General features: G+C 42.1%; 1 protein-coding gene across 1 annotated transcript in view; it reads right to left on the reverse strand.

The window, feature by feature from the left end:
- Nucleotides 1-340: 340 nt before the first annotated feature.
- APBB3 (amyloid beta precursor protein binding family B member 3) overlaps nucleotides 341-24,722 on the reverse strand; it is a 246,464-nt gene continuing 222,082 nt past the window's right edge. The window contains exons 11-13 of the mRNA XM_073650614.1: nucleotides 21,546-21,661; nucleotides 3,638-3,820; nucleotides 341-628 (exon numbers count right to left, since the gene is read on the reverse strand). Of these exons, the coding sequence (XP_073506715.1) occupies nucleotides 401-628; nucleotides 3,638-3,820; nucleotides 21,546-21,661 (527 nt within the window). The 3' untranslated portion in view covers nucleotides 341-400. The remainder of the gene's footprint in view (nucleotides 629-3,637; nucleotides 3,821-21,545; nucleotides 21,662-24,722) is intronic.

Here is a 24,722-nt window from a genome sequence, read left to right on the forward strand (position 1 = left end):
TGGAGAGCACAATGTCCTGAAATATGCTTGTGTGAACTTAGCCAAAAGTTGATGACAAGTTCCTTTTAAAAAGAAGCTGCCTAGGAGATCCTCCGTGCAGGACACCTGACCATTTTATACAGTATATTGTACTGCAATAAATCTCCACCTTTTGTCCCCAGTTACTCTACACTAAGACTCATTCTTGTTTGTTTCTGCTCGTGGCTCATTTCTAGTGTACCGTAACATTAGTAATTTAGCATACACAATTTCAGCACCTGGATTTGCCTGTAGTCAAGTAGATATAATAAATGTATATATTCAATCAGAAATTACAGAATCCAAGAAACATTCTAAAATATCTAGAAAACAGGCAAGTAGCTAAAAAAAAAGGTGATCTTTCTTGCATAACTAATGTACTCTAAGGAGTATGCCTGACATGCCTCTGCTTAAATGCTTCAAAGAAAGCCATGACTCCTCTTTTTTTACTAGACCCCCCATTTTTCTGAAGGGTGTGACCTGCTGAGCTGAAGGGTGAGATTGGGGAGTCTACAGATGCAGTCCTCTTTATTTTCAAGAGAGATTTTCCAGGTCCAACTTTTGACTTCATCCTTGATGATGAGGCTACCACACACTTTTGATACTGAACCTATTCAACACAAAAATCTTAATTAATATGAATATCTTGATTAATATGAATGTGTACCATATACATTTTGCTGCACATTACATTAATTGGCATTTTGTATTGACCCTTGTACAGAGTTACAGTCAGTATTACACTCCTCAACATTGAACTTATAGCACTGAGAAGGAAAAATCTAGGATGCATATACAGTGGGAGAAGTAAGTATTTGATCCCTTGCTGTTTTTGTAAGTTTGCCCACTGACAAAGACATGAACAGTCTATAATTTTAAGGGTAGGTTAATTTCAACATTGAGAGAAAGAATATCCCCCCCAAAAAAATCAAGAAAATCACATTGTATAAATTAGAGAAATGTTTTTGCATTTTGCAGTGAGAAATAAGTATTTGATCCCCTACAAACCATTATGAGTTCTGGCTCCTACAGACCAGAGAGACGCTTCTAATCAACTTGTATGCAAATGATAAAAAAATGGAAAGAAATTTTTCAAAACAACACAAATTATTCAGTATTGAGTATGAGGACCACATGCAGAAATCCCCGCACTTACAGCCTTGACTGCCATCACTGAGGTTACTAATGGTCATTTGAGGAATATTCTGCCATCAAAATCCGGTGCTGGCAGCTCCTTTTGCAATTTTAGACAATTGATATCCCAGAAATGCTCCATAAGAGATAAATCTGGACATGCTGCAGGTTATGGTAGCATGTTTAGGACATGCAGGCTACTCACAGTAGCATGAGCAACATCAGATGATATGCAGAAAGGATATGCTATAATGGTCTGATAGGTGGTGGGCACAATATGCTGGGTCCGCATCTATCTCGAGAACAGGGCCCAGATTTTTGACACTGAATACAAATAAGGGTGCACATGCTCTCTCTATTTACTTCTAAGGGAGTATCAAAAATAACTGAGCAAGCATGCTCAGATATTTTTCCCTATGAAGAGTGACATGCCTGGTCTGGCACGCCAATATGAGGAGACTTAAACGCCTTGCATGCTCCTCTGGGAAATTAAATATGCAAATTGTGTGTCCTCTTCCTCCCTGAATAGACAATTTGCAATTAGGTATTTTTAGAACTCCTGTAAAAGTGAAAGGATTCAGCCTCTCTTACTCAGTCTGTGAGCTGTAATTTCTAACTTGGCTTTATCAAATAGCTTGAGTATTAAAAGGGTTGTCCACTACCTGGATTTTAAAAATGAAATAGTCCCATTTTAAAATAAGAACACCATATACTCACCTCTTGCACCATCACCATTCCTTCCAGTGATGTAATCGTCTAGTCTCCGGGGTTCACATGACATTGGCTGCAGGGCTCACTTAGCGTAACAATCAGCGGTCACTTTTGGGCTGCTGCGCTATCAATTCTTCCGCTTAAGATGAACTTCGGACAAGCAGAGCTAGTAAGAGCTCAGCAGCCCAATAGGGACCACTGGTTGGATGCAGGATTCACGTAGCCTAACAATGTCACATGAGCTCTGAGAGACCGGGTGATGCGATAGCTGGAACGGTGTCAGTGCGGGAGGTGAGTATATAGTGCTTTTATTTTAAAAGGGGGATAAAGTATTTAAGAAGGGGTTGTCCAGGTAGTGAACATCCCCTTTAAGATGATCTGACATCTCATGACCAAATATCAGTTTGTGTGACATCACAGTTATATCAAAATTCAAGCTACACATCCTTGGACCTTTTTTAAGACTTTACCTTATCACCTTGTATAAATGGTTAAGGGGAACATGTCAGCAGGATTTACCCCTTGGTGGTATTAGAAATGCTATATGTCCGTTTAAAAACAATGTTATATCCTCCCTCCTTTTTGTGTCTGCAAGAGGCGGACTAGTCAGTGTCATCTGTCAGTCATTTCTACAGCACGCTGGGATCTTGCCCACAGCAGCGGGACTCACGTCTCATCCTGTGCAGGGAGGAAAGAAGAGAGTTTTTCTTCTCCTTTTGGCTCTTGCTCTGCTCTCCCTGGACACTAGGATGTCAGTCACACTGCTGTGAGCGCGATCTTGTGATTGCTGTAGCAATGATTGACAGCAGTCACCGACTTATCTACTTCCCGCAGGCAAAAGAGGTTATGACATTGTTTTTAAATACACTCATTTAAAAACAAGCATTTATGTATAACATAGGGAACCTTAAAAATGGTTAAGGCAGCTGATAAAGTGTCCTAATACATCCTAGGGGAAAATCCTGCTGTCAGGTTAACTTTAATACAGAGCAGAAATATGTCATCTATCTCTCTCTCTCTATCTGTCACGGGTGTATCAAGTGTGACAGACAGTCGTTCTGGATCTGGCTATAGAAGGCCATTAAGCTTGGCTTTGCAGTCGCCTTCTTGATCCTTTCCTCTCTGTAGTGTAGTGATATCCTTCTCCCTCTAGTACCTAGCAGTGACCTCCACCTTCTGCTACTAATTGACACACCCTTGCTGGATGTTTAAATACCCTCAGTTTCTCCAGAGAGTCATCGGTGATAGCTCTATTTTCCTCTGTCCAGGCCTGGAGTACTAGTAGTTGGCTAGTTTCTTCTTGGAGTTCCCTTGGAGGATAGTTGGCGTGATCTTTCTGGTGTCTTCTCAAGCTAAGTGTACTCCCTTGTTTGTTTACCTGTTTGTCTTTAGTTGCAGTGGGGGTTGAGTAGTGCTCACCCCGTCCCCTCCCTACCTAGGATCTATCGCTAGGGGCAGTCAGGGATTAGGTTCCTGCTTGGCGATAGGTGTGGAACCTATTTAGGGACATTAGGGAGTCAGAGTATTGTCAGATCAGCCTAGGGGTCCCCACTCTACCTTTCCCTGGTGTTTGGGCTTCCTTCCCCTCTTCCCGTCGTTGTGCACTTGGTCCTTCCATAACCTTGCGTGACACTATCCGGGAACACTTGTAATATGGTAATAAGTTGTGGCAAATGGCACACTCATCTTTGCTACATTGGTATAGAAGCAGGTATAGCACTTCCCCTAAATACTACTACTAATATTATAATAATATAATACAAATAGGACTCACCATACATGCAGCCTGCACCGCCTCAGATACATGTCCAGCATCTGGTTCACACCAAAACACTGTGCACTGGAAACACTGCTTTCCTGTATCCATAATTAACGCAAATGTATGCGGGTCTTTTCCTATTCCCATAAATGACACATAGCGGACTTGACACTGCCAGACAGGTTCCTCTACTGCAGCCTATAAAACACAGGATAGAAAAACGATGCTATTTTTATAAAGTGATGAGAATTGCCACCATAGTGACTTATATTAATCTGATCAATTGCATCCTGGAAAGTTGGTATAATGTAAGTCTTTTGTACCATTGTACACAAATAGCATAATAATCAGATATTAGCAGAATATTTTAAACATTGATCTCATACAGTAAACATAGGTATAACCTGAAGCATATTCTTCCCTGGAAGCACTGTAGTACAACTATTCAGTGTGGATCCATATGGATCTTTAAGAAGAAAAACCCTGTGGGTTCCTCCATACCAAGTCAAATTAATTAATATGAAGTCCGGATAAAAATACTGAGCCTTGGGCACTACTTGTTGGGGAAGTCCTGATGGAAACTATTTTTCATCGGCCTGTGTGAACTGTCCAGCATAAGAGCGACAATCAAATTGTATATAGTTAATCAGCACTCATTTAACTGCCTGAAATCATGAGTGTAAATTAACCCTAAATGTCCCTTTGTGACTGTGCAATATCTTAACATTTGGGACCCTACCCATGCTTTATCTACAACTGCCTCTGCCTGTCTCCTTCTACTACAGGCCACACGCACAGAATGTTCCACCGGGAGACCTTCCGCTCAGCGCAAGAAGCCTCAAGGAGAAGGAGCAGGTGCATCCAGCTCCTCCAAGGCCGGGCCAAAGCAAGCACGCTCATCAGGCTTGTCCCAGGCACAACTGATCCGGCAGTAGGAGCTTGGTATCACATAACTAATGTAGAGTGGCATGTTAGGCCCTGTGTAGCCAGCCCTGTGCATGTTCCCTTCTACTACAGGCCACAAACAGCAAACGTTCCAACATGAGGCCCGCTGATCAGTCCAAGTGGCCATGCAGAGAGCAGTAGATGAAGCATTGCCAGAGCAAGCAAGGCCAATCAGGCTTCTCCTAGGGAAGGCAGGATGATAATAATAATAATAATCTTTATTTTTATCAGGCTTTATATAACAGAACTAGTGAAGCATGTCTTGATAGTCCATGTGTAATGGGCCCCGTACATATCTCCCTATACTACAGGCCATAGGGCAACATGGTGGTTCAGTGATTAGCACTGTAGCTTTGCAGCTCTGGGGTCCTGGATTCAAATCCCACCAAGGACATCATCTGCAAGGAGTTTGTATGTTCTCCCTGTGTTTGCGTGGGATTCCTCCCACACTCCACAGACATACTGATAGGGAATCTAGATTGTGAGCCTCAATGGGGACAGTTATGATGTCTGTAAATTGTCTGATTTGTAAAGCGCTGCGGAATATGTTGGCGCTATATAAATTAAAAGAATATTATTAGGCCATAGAAAGGGAACAATCCTACATGAGACATTCCCGCTCAGCACAGATGCCAACGTGCAGAGCCATCAGGAGGACACAGCGCTATCAACTAAAAAAAAGTGAGCACCCATGGAAATAAAATACCAATAATCCATTGACTTACTCATTCCAAAAGCCTTATTTATCAAAGATGATGAGTGAGGAAATCTTTACAAAGAATACTCAAGGAGTTTCCTTTCAATGGCAAAATAGAGCACTAATGGACCTGGAGGAGGCATCTGAGGCTTCACAGGTCCACATCCTTTCAGAGTCCTACCAATCCAATGTCCTTGCTCACACTGTCCACACAGAATATACAGCAGGAAAGCAGGATCTGTGGCACAGGAAGCAGAACGTAATATGTCCCCCTTTATAGCACATAACATGGGTGACAGGAGTTTGGAGTGCCACCCCCTCCTTTTTTCTAGGTAATTCTCTGGGGTTTTTATTATTGATGTTCCCATTCCCCTTACATCAGGTTCATATGTGGTTTATTCCACACCCCTCCGATTGAGGGGTGTTGTTGGTACTCATCTACTACAATCTTTTTACAGAATGTCAACTTACCAGGCAGATTCTAGTAACAGTGGTCCGATTGGTGACCTGGCTCACTGTCAGGAGCAAGAAGGAGGATATAAACTCAAAAGTCTTGTCATTGGTGTCTGTGCCGGCTGAAGAAAAATTCTGGAATCAGCTCCCCACTGGATCAGGAATGGAAGAGCTATTAAACTAAGTTGCGGTCAGAGTAAAGTGGAGTGGGGAGAAGATGGATGGAGACCAATTCTGCAGAGCGAGGGCAGCCTCTGTGTGATGTAGGAAGTTGGAGAGATAAAAGCAACAGCAGACGATCAAGAAAATACAGGATCCTTGCTTGAGGACTGTGTGATAAGATAAAGGAAGTTGCACTAGAACAGGAAGTAGAAGAGGCACTATTCACCACCATGGGTTCAGGTCAACACGAGGGGTAGCAGCTGCAAGTCAACTTCACCTAGGTATAGGAGCATCGCTGGGGACTGGAGTGTTGAGTGGAGCACTGAGCCAGGCTTAATCCACGTTAATACTGATGCTAATATTTAGATGTAATAATATTCCAATGAAATGAGGTCAGAAGGACATGGGTTTGTGGATCAATCTTAAAATCCCCCAATGTGCTGTTGCACCAAGGCCGACTATTGGTCTGAATACACTTCATAAACAAACCTGCTTCACTTTCAATAAAGGGAAATGTAAATGGCAAAACAACTGCCATTATGGGCATGAATGTTCATTCTGACGTCGCTGAATTCCTCGGGGAATAAGTTATCAGCTTTTGTGACACGCGTCCTTTGAACAAGCTGTGGAGTTATTATGGCGGCTTGTTCGAGGTGCTATGCTTGTCAAAGCAGATATTAAATCCATCTCCATACTGCTGCCTGTGGCCCCTGAAAAGTCCCATTCATTTGTTTTTCAATTTGAGGGTGAATTTTATTTTGACAAACTGTTACCCATGGGTTTTACTTCATTGTGTTGCCATTTGGAAAGCTTTTTCTTTTATTGAATGCGTTATTAGTTCGGAATGTTCGCAGGGCGGAGTTCTGTATCATCTTCATTCGGGAAGCCCCATACACATTAAACTGTTGGCTGATCCCGTAGACTTTAGTCTTATTTTATCTTTAGCCTTCAGTGCAAACTCTAGAGTAGGCTGTTCTGCGATAACAAACCAAGAAAAGGTTTCCTGTTGCATTACATGAGCCCGGGGACCCAAAACTCTCACTATGGGAGGAAAGTCTATCATGTTCTATATGTTGTTGCTAAGTTCTGTTTGTATTTGGGATAGGGCTCTACTATATACATGGCCATATAATTGCCAACATTATCTCTATGCTGAAAGAGATGTTTGAGGTACCATACACGAAATATGTTATGTATTGTGTAAAATGGCTAAATGCATAGAAATTATAGCATGCAACATTAGCGGCCTAGCGGATCCATCTAAAAGATGCGCACTCTTCTTGTTACGTAACTATGCCAGCAATAATGTGCTCAACTGAATCAAAAATGGTAAAAGAAAAGATGCATTAATCCACCGTTCGTTGATGTCACACGAATATCATTCAGTCTTCTCCACACATTCAAGCCTTATGATCCATAGGACCATCCCATTCATATGCAACAAGTTGGTGGTGGACTCGGAGGGCCGTTTAGTTTCTATACATTGCACCATATATAATAATCCAATTCTTATAGTAGCAGTTTACATCCCTCTGCCGTCAGGGGAGATATTTTCTTTCACTTCCACTTTTCCAAAGGTCCAATTGCTCATAATAGGCGACAATAATATGTTCTTACATCCACACTGGTATAAATTTCAGACAGGAACCATTTGTGAGACAGCCTCCCAGACCTCGCTATGGAGTTCTATCAGAACCAGAGTTGATGGATAAATGGTGTCTTAAACATCCTAACAGCAGGCAATACTCGTGTTACTCAACATCCTATCACTCATTATCAAGCATAGACCTTGCTATTGGGAATGCAAATATTATGTCTCTTGTAAATAATATTGAATATTTATCCAGAAGTATTTCAGACCATTCTCCTATAAGGGTAAAATTACACTTGGGTTCAGTTGGACTAGTTAGTAGACGTACAGTTGAAACCAGAAGTTTACATACACTATATAAAAAGACACATATGTATGTTTTTCTCAATATCTGACATGAAATCAGAACAAACCTTTCCCGTTTTAGGTCAATTAGGATTACCATAATTTTTAATATTTCCGAAATGCCAGAATAATAATAAGAGAGAGAATGTTTTAAGGCATTTTTATTACTTACTGCAAAGTCAAAAGTTTACATACATTTCATTAGTATTTGGTACCATTGCCCTTAAACTGAATGACTTGGGTCAAACGTTTTGGATATCTTTCCACAAGCTTCACACAACAGTTGGTCGGAATTTGAGCCCATTCCTCCTGACTAAACTGGTGTAACTGATCCAGGTTTGTAGGTCGCCTTGCTCACACCTGCCTTTTCGGCTTTTCCTATAAATTTTCGATAGGATTAACATCAGGGCTTTGTGATGGCCACTCCGAAACATTGACTTTGTTATCCTTAAGCCACTTTGTTACCATTTTGGCAGTATGCTTCGGGTCATTGTCCATTTGGAAGACCCATTTCCGCCCAAGCTTTAACTTCCTGGCTGATGTCTTGAGATGTTGCTTCAGTATTGCCACATAATCTTCTTTTCTCATGATGCCATCTATTTTGTAAAGTGCACCAGTCTCTCCTGCAGCAAAACAACCCTACAACATGATGCTGTCATCCCCATGTTTCACAGTTGGGATTGTGTTTTTAGACTTCCAAGCTTCTCCCTTTTTCCTCCAAACGTAAAGATGGTCATTATGCCCAAAAAGTTAAATTTCAGTTTCCGAAGGACATGTCTCCAAAAATTAAAGTCTTTGTTCCTGTGTGCATTTGCAAACATTAATCGGGCTTTTTATGTTTCTTTTGGAGTAATGGCTTCTTCCTGGCAGAGTGGCCTTTCAACCCATGTTGATACAGTAATTGTTTCACTGTGGATATTGACACAATTTTACCAGCTTCCGCCACCATCTTCATAAGGTCTTTTGCTTTTGTCCTTGGGTTGATATGCACATGTCAGACCAAAGCATGTTCATCTCTGGGACACAGAACCCATCTCCTTCTTGAGCGGTATGATGACTGGACATTCCCATCTTGTTTGTACTAGCATGTAATTGTTTGTACAGATGAACGAGGCACTTTAAAATTGTACCCAAAAATGAGCCAGACTTGTGCAAGTTCACAATTCTCTTCCTGATATCTTGGCTGATTTCTTTAGACTTTCCCATGATTCTACACAAAGAAGCAGTGTGTTTCAGGTGTGCATTAAAATACATCCACAGGTGTGTCTCTAATTAACTCTGATGATGGCAAAAAAACAGAAGCTTCCAAATACATGATGTCATCATATGGGCAGTCCAGAATTGGCATAGTAATCTTAGTGTATGTAAACTTTTGACTTTGCAGTAAGTAATAAAAATGTCTTAAAACATTCTCTCTCATTATTTTGGAATTTGGCAAATATTAAAAATTATGGTAATCCTAATTGACCTAAAACGGGAAAGGTTTATTCTGATTTCATGTCAGATATTGAGCAAAATATGTATATGTGTCTTTTTATATAGTGTATGTAAACTTCGGGTTTCAACTGAATGTAGCGACTAAATCCATTTTGGGTACAAACAATTGGGGGCTCCCTATATGACAGCATATGTAAATGCTTTTCAGTTAACACAGGCTCAACCTCCATAATATCAGTATGTTACACCATGAAAGCATTTGTTAGCGGGTTGTACATACATGATATCAGTAGAAAGAAATCCAAGACAAGGGAGTACATGCAAAAATTACAGGAGAGAGTTAGTCAATAAGAGTAAGCATTTATTTCACACCCCTCAGACTGTAAAGCTGAGGAACTTAAATAAACTCAAAAACTATTAAAGCATAATGTACTTAGTTTGGTGACAAAGATTCTTCACAAAAATGACATACTTTACAGAGGGTGAAAGTGCGGAACATAAACTGGAAACTATTGTTAATTCCCAAAACGGGCCTTCTTATATATCCAGACTAATTTCTGAAAATGGTGACATAGATGTGGAGGATAAAAATATTATTCAATAAGATAAGATAAGATAAGATATACTTTATTTATCCCGGAGGAAATTGCGGTATCACAGCAGCAGAACACAGATCTCGAACATGACACATATGATAACATAACATTTGGAATGCTTTAGACATTGCTTTTCAGACATTTGTTAAACACCCCCATAGCTGTTGGAACAAACGATCTCCTGTATTTTTCCTTTTTACACCTTAGTTGTATTAGGCGATTGCTGAATGTGCTCTTCTGTTTCGCAAACAGTTCATAAAGCGGATGTGTGTTGTTGCCCATTATAGCTCTGCACTTCTTCTTAATCCTATCCTCTACCACCTCTTCAAAAGTCCCAAGCTGTAGGCCCACCATCGCGCTAGCCTTCTTTATAAGTTTGTTGAGCTTGTTGGCGTCAGCAACACGCACACTGTTACCCCAGCAAATTATTGCCGCAAAGGTGGTACTAGCCACAATGGATTGGTAGAACACCTCAAGCATTTTGCCACACACATTAAAAGACCTTAACTTCCTTAGGAAGTACAATCTACTCATCCCCTTCTTGTAGACCTTCTCCATGTGGCACTTCCAGTCTAGCTTACTATCCAGGTAAACCCCCAAATATTTGAAACTGTCCACCATCTCCACATCCTGACCGTCAATGGTAACAGGTAGGCATACCTTCTTGCACCTTCCATAGCTCATCACCAACTCCCTGGTTTTCTTAACATTTAGTTCTAGATGGTTAGCCTGGCACCATACTACAAAGTCCGCAACCACCCTTCTATATTCCTCTTCATCCTGGTCCTTCCCAATACCGCCAACTATCACAGAGTCATCCGAGTACTTCTGGAGGTGACAACGGTCTGATTTATACTGAAAGTCAGCTGTGTACAATGTAAAGAGGAATGGCGACAGCACTGTTCCCTGTGGGGCTCCGACACTGCTCAGTACACAATCTGATGTAGCCGTCCCCCACCTAACAAACTGTGGCCTATCCGACAGGTAGTCAATTATCCAATTCACAAGTCCCTCATCCACCGCCATTTTAATCAACTTTCCACGCAGTAAGAGTGGCTGTAATGTGTTGAACGCACTAGAGAAATCAAAGAACAAAGCACGCACTGTGGTTCCATCATTGTCCAAAAATGAATGTACTGTTTGTAGCAGAGACGCTACAGCATCGTCCACCCCCAGTCCCTGCCGGTATGCAAACTGAAGAGCATCAGTATGCGCCATCACCCTCGGACACAAGTGAGCAAGTACTATTCTCTCCAAGGACTTCATCGCATGCGATGTTAAGGCCACCGGTCTATAGTCCCCGGGGAAGCCGGGAAGGTAGTCTTGGGAACCGGCACCAGGCAGGAAGTCTTCCATAGCACTGGTACTCTCTTTGATTGTAAGCTCTGATTAAAGAGATGCTGGAAGACAGTACACAACTCATTTGCACACACTCTGAGGACACGTGGACTGAGACCGTCAGGCCCTGCTGCTTTGCCAATGGCCAGCTTACTAAACTGGTCCCTCACGTCATTTTTGGAGACCGAGAAATGATCTATTTCACCCCCTGTTAATTTAGCTAGTTGTTCCCCGGCCTCCTCCCCCTTCCCTGCTGCTACCGCACCTTTATTGCTGAATCTATTGAAGAACTCATTCATTTCATTAGCCATTCTAAGTCCACCACCCCCCTGCTCCGACCTTGCCTTAAACCCAGTCACTAGCTTCATTCCAGCCCACACCTCTCTGGAGCTTTTTTGTGCAAACTGATTTTCTAATTTAACTCTGAATGCCTCACGGGCATTCTTAATTTTCCCCTTTAGGTCTCGCTGTATAATTTTCAATGCCTCCTTGTCCTTCCTTTTAAAAGCCAGTTTTTTCATGTTTAGTAAATGTTTCAACTCTTTTGTAATCCATGGCTTATTGTTTGCATAACACCGAATCTCTTGAACAGGTACTACAATGTCCATACAGAAGTTGATGTAATCAGTAACTCTGCCAGTAATCTCATTAACATCACAATTCTCTTTCATGGTACACAACACCTCCCAGTCTTTACAATCAAAGCAGTCTTGTAACGCCTCCTCTGCTGCTGGACACCACTTCCTTATCTTTTTAATTGTCACTGGTTGTTTGCGGACGTCTGGTTGGTAAGCAGGAGACAATAGTATAAGGTTGTGGTCAGATTTCCCCAGGGGGGGTAATGCAGCCGATGAATAAGCATTCTTAACATTAGCAAAGAGGAGATCCAGTGTGTTGTTGTCCCGTGTAGGACATTTGACATATTGATAGAACTTTGGTATTGCAGATGAGAACTTTACTCGATTGAAATCCCCAGAAATTACAGTTAGAGAGTTTGGGTGTTTAGTCTGAAGCCGGGCCATCACCCCTGAGAACACATCCCCAGCAGCCTCTGGGTTCGCACATGGTGGTATATACATCACAACTACAATAACAAGAGTGAATTCTCTAGGCAGATAGTAAGGCCTGAGGCCCAATGCAATGTTTCTCCTTAACAGTTACGTGCCCCTGATTGCACCATCTGTTGTTAATGTAGAGTATCACTCCTCCACCTTTTTTCTTGCCGCATCTAACTCTCTCTCTATCAGCCCGAACCATTTGAAACCCTGGTACCGAGACACATGAATCTGGGACCTCCTCATGCAGCCAGGTTTCTGTAAAGCACATGAGACTGCATTCCCTAAACTCCTTCTGGGTCTTACTCAGAGCCAGCAGTTCATCCGACTTATTTCCCAGCGATCGTACGTTACCCATGATAATGGATGGGACCACTGGTTTAAACCTTCTCCTCCAGGACTTGATCTTCTTGCCTGCTCTGCAGCCTCTGAAAGGTCTCCTTATTTCCCGTGGAACATTCCATATTGCCACTGCTGGAGAAGACTTTATCCTGCGCAGTTCCAGAAGACGATCCCTAGAATACACTGCTCGTTTAGCAACAGACCTAGGGTCCACCATCCCGTCATTGTTTCCACCCGTCACACCAGTCCTCTCCATGGCAAATCGTATGCAGTGACCTCCACCGCTCACATATGGCTGTATCCCTGTCACAGGCTGTGGGTAGCAGCATGCATCCTTCAGTAGCATTAGCTGAGATGGTCCGTATTGCGTGCCCCAGAGTGTCTGTACCTGCAGGAGACTTTTAAGTGGTGGAAGAAGATCCAGGTGCAGATCTCGTGCTGTGTGCCCAGCAGCAGTTGATAGTGTGGGAAGTGTTGTATCTTCCATCCCCAATAGACGAGTATACAGGAACGTTGCAATCCAGAGAAGGTAATAAAATAATAAAATAAAATAACTGTAACAAAACTGTAACTGAAATAAAGTAGAAGCTTCTGCTGCTGCAATGGGCTGCCAGTAGTCCGGCGCCGTATTGTCTCCACAATCTAGGAGACCCATTTGCCTTTATTGCTGTATAATTACTGTACAATTGCTGTATAATTACTACTCTTCCATTGATTTTACCAAAAGTGATGCCCATAAAGAGGAAATTGAGGGATTCCTTGGAAATATTTCCCTACAACGATTACCAAATGAAGACAGGTCCACACTGGATAAACCCCTGGGGGAGTTGGAGGAAGTGATTCAAATGGTCTAAAATGAGAATGCCCCATGTTCTGATCAGTTACCGGGTGAATTTTTTTAAAACATATCAGGATTTATTGCTTCCTAAACTAGTAACCATATTTGAAGAGTCCATTAGGGTTGGTTACCTCCCAAACTCAATGACGGAGGATGTAGTAATTCTATTGTTAAAACCGGGTAAAGGTCCATGCATGCCCGACTCCTATAGGCCTATTTCCCTTCTCCCAACAGATATTAAATTATATTAGCTAAAATCTTAGCTAACAGGTTTTCTAGGGCAATAACCAAAGTAATTCAAGATGATCAAACTGGCTTCATGCCAAATAAATCTACATCAGTTAATCTGAGGTGGCTATAAATGGGTCTGCAATTAAGCTCAAATTCTACTAGCACCAGGGCTGTTCTTTGACAGCGTTGAGTGGAAGTTTGTCTGGGAAGAAAAGTATTTGGTGATAAAATTATCTCAATGGTGAAATTGTTATACGTCTCTCCCAGGGCAAGGCTCCGAGTAAACTGTCATATGTCGGAGGTATTCGAGCTGGGAAGGGGTACAAGGCAGAGCTGCTTCCGGTCACCCTTTCTCTTCACGATAGCCATAGAACCTCTAGCCTGCTTGGTGAGTACCTCTCCTAACATTATTGGTTTTCCTTGTTTGTCCTTGAAATGAGGATTTCCTTGTATGCAGATGACATGCTCCTTTTCCAGGGAAATCTGACTATATCGATTGATCCATTGATGGACCTAATTAAAACATTTGGAAAGTGGTCAGGCCTCCTAATTAATTGGAACAAATCGGTCCTCATACTTATTGACCCTATTCAAACAGACTACTCTCTAGGGTACATGCAAATCCAAATAGTAAATTATTTTAAATACCTAGGGATGATGGTTTCCGCTAATCCTCAGGAATATTATTCACTTCATTTAGCTAGCTTGTTATTGAAATTTAGAAGCAAAATAGACACTTGGTGTCGGCTCCCAATGTCAGTCGGGAGAAGTAATCTTATAAAAATTATTCTCATGCCTCAACTTCTCTACCTTCTCCAAAATATCCCTGTGTGGATACCTGTGTCTTTTTTTTTCTGTAAGGTACACACCATCTTTCAGTAACTTATTTGGAAAAAGAAACAAGCTAGAATTCAGCTAGAAACTCTGCAAAGGGGTAAAGACGATGGTGGACTAGTTGTCCTGAATGCCTGGATTTATTTCTTGGCTTCACATTTACAACAGCTTCATGGAGGAGGAACAACTGAACACTGATCTAATTTACAAGAAAAAGAAATGGCTGCCTCTCGTATTCTAGCTACTAGTGCATAAATAAAGGCAGCCATGTTATTATGGGAACATAATGCAGAGTGCTCAATCATTTCCCATTAGATTTTCCTGCATCGGTGAATGACCTACAGAGGACCTAACGTTCATTTGTTATTCCACTATCCTGCAGTCCTCTTGCTGCATCACCACTAAGCCTCCACCATAATCTTGAAAGGATTCCCAATTAATTTTTCTAATGGTGCTGATGTTGGAAGAAGGATAAGTGTATTTGCAATTATATTAGACACTTCTCTGGCCTGCTGACTCATTTCCATGAATCTAATACTGCATCACTCTAAGCACTTCCCGTTAAAGGGACTGCAGCCCAAAAAAAAGGTAAAATAATTGATCTCTATAATGTAACCGCATGCAATTATTTTTGTCAAATAAAAAAAGTTAGGATACTATGAAAAGCCCCAAGTGGTGCAATGACATTCTAGTTAAACAAGCATTCCCATCACAATTTATATCCTCTTAATATATTGCAATCATCATATTATGTAGCTCTGTGTACTTACAATTGCTCATTTTACCTTTCTACCTAGTTAATTCTTCTCTTTTCCATGAGGTCATAATAATAATAATAGGTCTATGATATCACGTGATTAAACACATACTAGCAGAATCCTTCTAAGCTCTATGTAGAAACAAGAGGTCAATTTTCTCTGCATGACTCATGGGTCACTGCAAATGTCCCTGGAAGGGGGTAGGAGGAGGCAACTGCGTCAGGAGTTGAAGAGAGGGATGCCTCATGCAGGGAAAAGAGACTTCCTGTTTCTACATTGAGCAGAAAAAAAGAGAATAATTAAGTGGGTAGAAAGGCAAAATGAGCAAATGTAAGTACACAGTTCTGTACAATATGAGTGGAAAATATTAAGAGGATAAAAACTTTGACGGGAGGAGTGTTTCTTTAACAATGTTCTGATGAAAAATAAAACTTGATGTATGCAGGGCACTAGCCATGAAGCCACTAATATAGTCAATTGCCTCTGTGTGTTTTAAGCATGGGGATCATTGAATAGTGCAAAGGTGCTGCAGGAGGCCATGAGTGGATTCTCGCTTTCTACCCTTGCTTCATCTGTGAGCCAAGCATGGGGAGAACAGAGGAGCGTTGAATGTGAGGTGAGTGGTGTAGGGAAACAGAATATATATATGGATTAGTAGCCATGGGGCATGTATGTTTGTTAAGGGTGCTCAGTGTTTTTCTTTTTAATATTCATGGGGGTACACTGTATTTTTTAATATTCAGGAAAGCACAGTATATCTTTTGATTTTCAAAAGGGGTACAGTATTTTGTAATATTCAGTATGGCACAGAATAGTATTTATATTCAGGGGAGTAGACTATATTTATTTTATAGTCATGATGCACATGTCTGAGACACAAGGTATTAATAGTAGGTTTAGGGGGAACAATATTTATTTATTAGGCTGTGAGCACAACCCCATCTGTGGACATCGGGCCCTCATACCACCCTCATGGAGTCGGTTTCTAACCGTTTGTGCACATTTGTGGCCTGCTGGAGGTTATTTTGCAGGGCTCTGGCAGTGCTCCTCCTTTTCCTCCTTGCACAAAGGCAGAGGTAGCGGTCCTGCTGAAGGGTTGTTGCCCTCCTACGGCCTGTACTGGCCTGTCTCCTGGTAGTGCCTCCAGCCTCTGGACACTACGCTGACAAACACAGCAAACCTTCTTGCCACAGCTCGCATTGATGTGCCATCCTGGATGAGCTGCACTACCTGAGCAACTTCTGTGGGTTGTAGAGTCCGTCTCATACTACCATGAGTGTAAAAGCACAACCAACATTCAAAAGTGACGAAAACATCAGCCAGAAAGCATTGGTACTGAGATGTGGTCTGTGGTCCCCACCTGCAGAGCCACTCCTTTATTGAGGGTGTCTTGATAATTGCCAATAATTTCCATCTATTGTCTATTCCATTTGCAAAACAGCATGTGAAATTGATTGTCAATCATTGTTGCTTCCTAAGTGGACAGTTTGATTTCACAGAAGTTTGATTTACTTGGAGTCATATTCTATTGTTTAAGTGTTCCCTTTAATTTTTTGAGCAGTGTATGTGTATACAGCATAGACCAAATGTTTGGACACGCCTTCTCATTTAAAGATTTTTCTGTATTTTCATAACTATGAAAATTGTACATTCACACTGAAGGCATCAAGACTATAAATTAACACATGTGGAATTATATACTTAACAAAAAAGTGTGAAACAACTAAAAATATGTCTTATATTCTAGGTTCTTCAAAGTAGGCACCTTTTGCTTTGATGACGCCTTTGCACACTCTTGGCATTCTCTTGATGAGCTTCAAAAGGTAGTCACCGGAAATGGTTTTCACTTCACAGGTGTGCTCTGTCAGGTTTAATAAGTGGGATTTCTTGCCTTAAAAATGGGGTTGTGACCATCAGATGTGTTGTGCAGAAGTCAGGTGGATACACAGCTGATAGTCCTACTGAATAGACTGTTAGAATTTGTATTATGGCAAGAAAAAAGCAGCTAAGTAAAGAAAAATGAGTGGCCATCATTACTTTAAGAAATGAAGGTCAGTCAGTGTGAAAAATTGGGCAAACTTTGCCTGGTTCCCATAGTGAAGCATGGAGGAGGAGGTGTGATGGTGTGGGGGTGCTTTGCTGGTGACACTGTTGGGGATTTATTCAAAATTGAAGGCATACTGAACCAGCATGGCTACCACAGCATCTTGCAGCGGCATGCTATTCCATCTGGTTTGCGTTTAGTTGGACCATCATTTATTTTTCAACAGGACAATGACCCCAAACACACCTCCAGGCTGTGTAAGGGCTATCTGACCAAGAAGGAGAGTGATGGGGTGCTATGTCAGATGACCTGGCCTCCACAGTCACCAGACCTGAACCCAATCGAGATGGTTTGGGGTGAGCTGGACCGCAGTGTGAAGGCAAAAGGGCCAACAAGTGCTAAGCATCTCTGGGAACTCCTTCAAGATTGTTGGAAGACCATTTCCGGCGACAACCTCTTGAAACTCATCAAGAGAATGCCAAGAGTATGCAAAGCAGTCATCAAAGCAAAAGGTGGCTACTTTGAAGAACCTAGAATATAAGACATATTTTCAGTTGTTTCACACTTTTTTGTTAAGTATATAATTCCCCATTAGTTAATTCATAGTTTTGATGCCTTCAGTGTGAATGTACAATTTTCATAGTCATGAAAATACAGAAAAATCTTTAAATGAGGTGTGTCCAAACTTTTGGCCTGTACTATATATATATATATATATATATATATATATATATATATATATATATATATATTGTACCGATAAATTGGTATTTATATGTAAAAAAAAAACAAAAACACGTTTGGTATTGCCACGTCCGACCCACCCCATAAAACTATCACACTAGTTAACCCCTACAGTGAAGACCGTAAAAGAATAAATGAATAAAAAATGGGGCAAAAAACAGTGCTTTTTCATCATACCGCCAAACAAAACGAGGAATCAAACGCGATCAAAAAGGTGAATGTAAATAAAAATGGTATCGCTGAAAACATCATCTTGACTCGCAAAAAACAAGCCATGATACTGGTCTATCAGTGGAAAGATAAAAAAGTTACTGCTCTCAGAATAAAGCGATGCACAAATAATTATTTTTTCTATAAAATAGTTTTTATTGTGTAAAAGAGCCAAAAATAAATTAAATAAAAAAATATTTAAATGTGGTATCGTAATCGTACTGACCCGAAGAATACCACATTTGGAACGACAAAACAAAAAATCCTGAATTGCTGGTTTTTGTTCATTCTGCCTCCCAAAAATTGGAATGGAAAACGTACCAAAATTGTCATGTGACCGAAAATAGTACCAATAAAAATGTCAACTCATCCTGCAAAAAACAAGCCCTCACATGACTCTGTCGGCTGAAATATGGAAAAATAGCTCTCAAAATATGGCGATGCAAAAACTTTTGCAATAAAAAGCATTTTTTAGTGTGTGACAACTGCCAAACATAAAAAAAGCTATAAATCTGATATCACCGTAATCACCCGGATCTGAAGAATAAAGTCATCTAATCACTTAGAGTGCGCGAGGAGGTAAAAAATAAATAAAACCAATTCTTCACCTGCTGTTGATTTTTTCATTCTGCCTCCCAAATATGGCAGTAAGGCTCAGCTCACATTTATCCTGTGCTCTGCACTGAGCACTTACACCAGAATTTCCGTGTAAATCTCTAAAATATGGGATTCAGACGGAACCCCCGGAAGAAGACTCCCTATAGTGAGGCAGATGGAGGCACCATGCCATCTGGAGGTGTCTGTCCTTAGGCATACATAAAAGCGTGGTCCGTCACAGTTTTGTGCACTTCTGAAAAGAAGGACGCCGCTGAACAGAGGCCAAACGGAGTCCAGAGTAACTCTGCTGCCTCATTATAGTGAATGGATCCCTCGGAGGTTTCATCAGAATCGCGTCATTCGAAGATTTAGATGAAAACACCAAAGTAAGTGCTAAGCGTAGAGCGCTGGATAAATGTGATCCAAAATGTTAAGTAAAATGTTCCCAACAAAAGCTTCCAATCAATCCACAAAAAAAGTAAGTCCCCACTCAGGTCCGTCATCTGTTAACGGAAATATAGGGGTCTTCCGTGTTACTAGTAGCACAAAGGCTCTGAAAAAGCCAAATGGCTCCTCATCCCACAAAAGAAATTCAGCAAATTCTGTGCTCCCAAATCCAAATGCTTCCCTCCCTTCTAAGCTCCAGTGTGCCTAAACCACATTTAGCATCCACATGTTTGCCATTTTTGTAGTGATAAGAGCCCACCTAATTTACAGGTGCGTGTCTCTAGCTGGGCATTACAACGTACTGGGCACTACATTGGCAGTTTGCAATTTTTACTCAGCAACAGCCACTGCTGCTTGTTTCTGGAAAACATCCATGGAGTCAAAATCGTTACTATACCTGTAGATAAATTCCCAAAGGAGTATAGTTTCCAAATGGGGTCACTTGAGTGGGATTCTGCTCTTCTAGCACTTAGGGGCTCTGTGTGTGGAGTCCACAAACTATTATAGGAAAATCTGCTCTCCAGGAGGCAAATAGTGCTCTGTCACTCTCTAGTCTTGCTGTATGGCTAAGCAGTACTGTACAACCACATCTGGGGTATTTCCATATTAATCAGAAATTGTGGGATATGTTTTGGTGCCATTTTTACCCATTTCCCAGTGTGAAAATGTAAAATCTGGGGCTAAAACAAAATTTTGGTGGTAAAAATGTAGTTATTTTTTCTTCACTGCCCAATGGTATAAAATTCTGTGACACACTCGTGGTATCAATATGATCACTGCACACCTAGATGAATTCATTGAGATGAAGTTAAGGTGTAGTTTGTAAAATGGGGTCACTTGTGGGGAGGTTCCACTGTTTAGGCACATCAGGGGCTCTCCAAACATGACACTCACAGACCATTCCATCAAAGTCTGCGTTCCAAAACGTCACTCCTTCCTTCCTGTACCCTGCCATGCCCCCAAACAGTAGTTTTCCCCCACATATGGGGTATCGGCGTCCTCAGGAGAAATTTCACAACATATTTTGAGGTCCATTTTCTCCTGTTACCCTTGTGAGAAAAAAAATTGGGACTAAAAGAACAATTTTTGTGGAAAAAAGTTAAATGTTAATTTTTTCCTTCAACATTGCTTCAGTTCCTGTGCAGCACCTGAAGGGTTAATAAACTTTTTGAATGTGGTTTTGAGCACCTTGAGGGGTGCAGTTTTTAGAATGGTGTCACTTTTGGGTATTTTCTCTTATATAGACCCCTCAAAGTGACTTCAACTGTGATGTGGTAATAATAAAAAAAGGTTTGTAAATTTTGTTGCAAAAATGAGAAATCGCTTTTCAACTTTTAACCCTCCTAACTTACTACTAACAAAAAAATTATGTTTCAAAAAAGGTGCTGATGTAAAGTAGACATGTGGGGAATGCTATTTATTAACTATTTTGTGTGATATAACTCTAAGGGCATAAAAATTAAAAGTTAGAAAATTTTCAAAATTGTCAAATTTCCGATTTTTTTCACAAATAAACACAAGTCATATCTAACAAATTTTACTACTATCATGAAGTACAATATGTCACGAAAAAACATTCTCAGAATCAGGGGGATCCGTTGAAGCGTTCCAGAGTAATTACCTCATAAAGGTCAGAATTGTAAAATTTAGCTTGGTCATGAAGGTGAAAACAGGCATGGGAGGTAAAGGTGTTAAAGGGAACTTGTCATCAGATTTATACTGCCCGAACCACAAGCAACATGAATCAGATGATGGATGCATGTTTGCAGCCAGGTATGTTTTACTCTGAAATGCTGTGGAATTTCATACCTGAGAGTAAACATACTTGGAAAAGCCATTAAGTGTCTTAGCTGCCTAGTGGGTCCCTGGCCATCTGTCCGTTCACTGGCCTCTCCCTATATGTGCCCTTTTAGTCAAAGGAAGAGGGGAGGGGGGGGACAAGCTGGCCAAGGACTGGCATCAGAATGATCAGCTGAGACACTTAGTCCACGGCCGGAATATCAAAGTATATTTTCTGTAATATGTTGCAGCATTTCTTAGCAATCATGCAGCCAGGACCTGATTCATGCTGCCATTGGTTGGGGCAGCATGAATCTGATGACAGGTTCTCTTTAAGAGATATACTAGTAGCTCCAAAGGTCACATGGCTGGGTTTGATAACTTACTTCTTGTCTTGAACATGTGACACAAACTTTATTATTGGCCAGACATTGGTCCTGTCTTGTGTATTTGGAGTTAGGACAAGAATGAGTGAATTACCTGTCTGGGATGAACGGCCAGCACCGTATCAGTCACTTCAATGACCGCTTCAGTCCACTGTTCCCTGAGTGTGGTACTGATCATGTCCTCTATTGTACTATTTAAGACATCCATTCCTGAAAGATAAAGAGACACTTCAGTTTTTACTATGTGCTGTATATAATAGTTGCTCCCAGTATATACGTAGGTCAAACTTATTTGTAGGACTCCATTATTTACCCAAAGTGCTGGATCTATAACGAGGAAAATTATCTGAAGGTATAGAGTAAATCTGACTTAAAGGACTCATACTTGATGTGAAGGTGCAAATGTGTAGCAAACAGTACCTAACTCATGAAGAGCAACCCCGCTTTACTCTAACTTCCTTTTGCAATGTCCTTTTTCACTAAGTTGCCTTACATCTAAATCAGGGTTCCCCAACTCCAGTCCTCAAGGCTCTCCAACAGGTCATGTTTTCAGGATTTCCTTAGTATTGCCCAGGTGATGGGATTATTGCCTGTGCAGGTGATGGAATTATCACCTGAGCAATACTAAGGAAATCCTGAAAACATGACCTGTTGGTGGGCCTTGAGGACTGGCGTTGGGGAACCCTGATCTAAATCACCATGACTCCAGAAGTAGTGTAGAGCATTCATGGCTATGCTGGTTCAGGTGCTGTACAGAAATGCTCTGTATACCTGCCAGCTCATCCCTATCTAGGCATTTTGTACATACACATGTATATACACAGAAACACACATACACATGTATATACAAATGAATAAATACACACACACACGTATATACACACACAGCACATACATACACACACACAGCACATACGGTACAAACCAGCCTGTCTCCTTTTCAGTTCTCTGGACTCCCGTAGTTATAGGACCTTTGGCAACATCATGGTCTCATGACCGTGATGTCACCAAAGGTCAAAAAGCAGTCTTAACTAGGAAAAATAGAAAAAACCTGCAGTATAATGTAAGATTTCACAAGACCAGAAGCATAAGACTGAGAAGGGAAAATAAATTTTAATGGCAAATAATATTTTATTTTGGTTTTCTTCCAGATAAGTTTCTACCCATAATTTTACTTGTCTATGCCTCTTATTTAATAAACTCGTTTTTTTTTGTTAGATTCTGTATAAATCAGACTGGACGTTGTATGTCCATTGTAGTTCGTATGTACAGAGCAATTCTTACCAGGAAGAACTGCACCTCGTACAGGACTTTGTGTGTCCATCACCCACTAGGTTAGTTATATTTTGCAATAACATCTATTTATCTATATTTATATGTATATAAGTATATATATATATATATATATATATATATACACAGTACAGACCAAAAGTTTGGACACACCTTCTCATTTAAAGATTTTTCTGTATATTCATGACTTTGAAAATTCTACATTCACACTGAAGGCATCAAAACTATGAATTAACACATGTGGAATTATACACTTAACAAAAAAGTGTGAAACAACTGAAAATATGTCTTATATTCTAGGTTCTTCAAAGTAGCCACCTTTTGCTTTGCTGACTGCTTTGCACACTCTTGCCCTGTGGGTATCTGGCTTCCTGTCTGTTCCGTGTGAACAGAGCCCTGTCCGTCCTGCTCTGACTCCTTGCTCACTGCTCCGGCAGCCTTGCTCCGCTCTGACCCTTTTGCCCACTGCTCCGGCAGTCTCGCTCAGCTCTGACCCTTTGCTCACCGCTCCTGGCGGTCTCGTCCTGCTCTGCTCTTGCTCACCGCTCCAGGCGGTCTCGTCCTGCTCTGCTCTTGCTCACCGCTCCAGGCGGTCTCGTCCTGCTCTGCTCTTGCTCACCGCTCCAGGCGGTCTCGTCCTGCTCTGCTCTTGCTCACCGCTCCTGGCGGTCTCGTCCTGCTCTGCTCTTGCTCACCGCTCCTGGCGGTCTCGTCCTGCTCTGCTCTTGCTCACCGCTCCAGGTGGTCTCGTCCTGCTCTGCTCTTGCTCACCGCTCCAGGCGGTCTCGTCCTGCTCTGCGCTTGCTCACCGCTCCAGGCGGTCTCGTCCTGCTCTGCTCTTGCTCACCGCTCCAGGGGGTCTCGTCCTGCTCTGCTCTTGCTCACCGCTCCAGGCGGTCTCGTCCTGCCCTGCTCTTGCTCACCGCTCCAGGCGGTCTCGTCCTGCCCTGCTCTTGCTCACCGCTCCAGGCGGTCTCGTCCTGCCCTGCTCTTGCTCACCGCTCCAGGCGGTCTCGTCCTGCCCTGCTCTTGCTCACCGCTCCAGGCGGTCTCGTCCTGCCCTGCTCTTGCTCACCGCTCCAGGCGGTCTCGTCCTGCCCTGCTCTCGCTCACCTCCCTGGGCGGCCTCACTCTGCTGTGTTTGTCCGCCACATCTGTGGTTCTGTTCCAGAGTCCCAGTGTGTACTGGGTCCTATCCCGCCTGTGTTCCTACCTGCTAGTGCCTTCCTGTCTGCACTCTAGCCGTGCTTGCCTGTACCCCCCTGCCTGCATACCCGCCTGCCCGCATACCAGTCGTGCCTGCCTATTCCCACCAGTCTGTGTGCCAGCCTAACCAGTCTGTTCCTGTATTCCCCTGTGTGGGTCAACAGCCGTGTCCGGGGTCTGTCCTGGAGTAGCACCTGGTCCCTCTGCTCGGTTCCTCCTGGGTGCACTGGCGTCGTATGCCGTCGTGCGACCCTGGTCGGATCGGGTGAATACCTAGTTACGCCCCTCCAGGCATTCACTCTCCGGCACGGTCCAGTGGAATCACACGCACACGCCGCTCAGCCCGGGCGTGTGCATTACAGCATGCTCAGGCCATGGTTCCCGTTGAGCCCCACGGCCTTCGCTCTCTGAGACGTTTTCCAGCGAATACATGCATTAAAAATAAATAAATACAATTTTTTTTTCTCTAGCTGAGTTCCTGGCTAATTACGCACCCGTCCAGATGGATCTATCTGCTCTCGTTCCTGCGGATCCGCCACGTTACTATGGGGATCCAAGACAAAGTCGTGCATTTGTGGAGCAATGCATGCTACACTTCAAGTTCTACCCTCTATGTTTTCCCACCGATCGGGTTAAGGTGGCATTCATTATGTCTAACCTAGCGGGTGATGCCTTGGAATGGATCAACCCCCTATGTGAAACACAGGATCCTATCGTCCTGGACATAATGGCCTTCCTGGTGGCCTTTCTAATGGTCTTCGATGATCCTAAC

Source organism: Phyllobates terribilis, unplaced genomic scaffold (genome assembly GCF_046119375.1).
Source record: "Phyllobates terribilis strain yellow unplaced genomic scaffold, ASM4611937v1 Scaffold_10__3_contigs__length_209671492, whole genome shotgun sequence".
Taxonomy (NCBI): Eukaryota; Metazoa; Chordata; class Amphibia; order Anura; family Dendrobatidae; genus Phyllobates; species Phyllobates terribilis.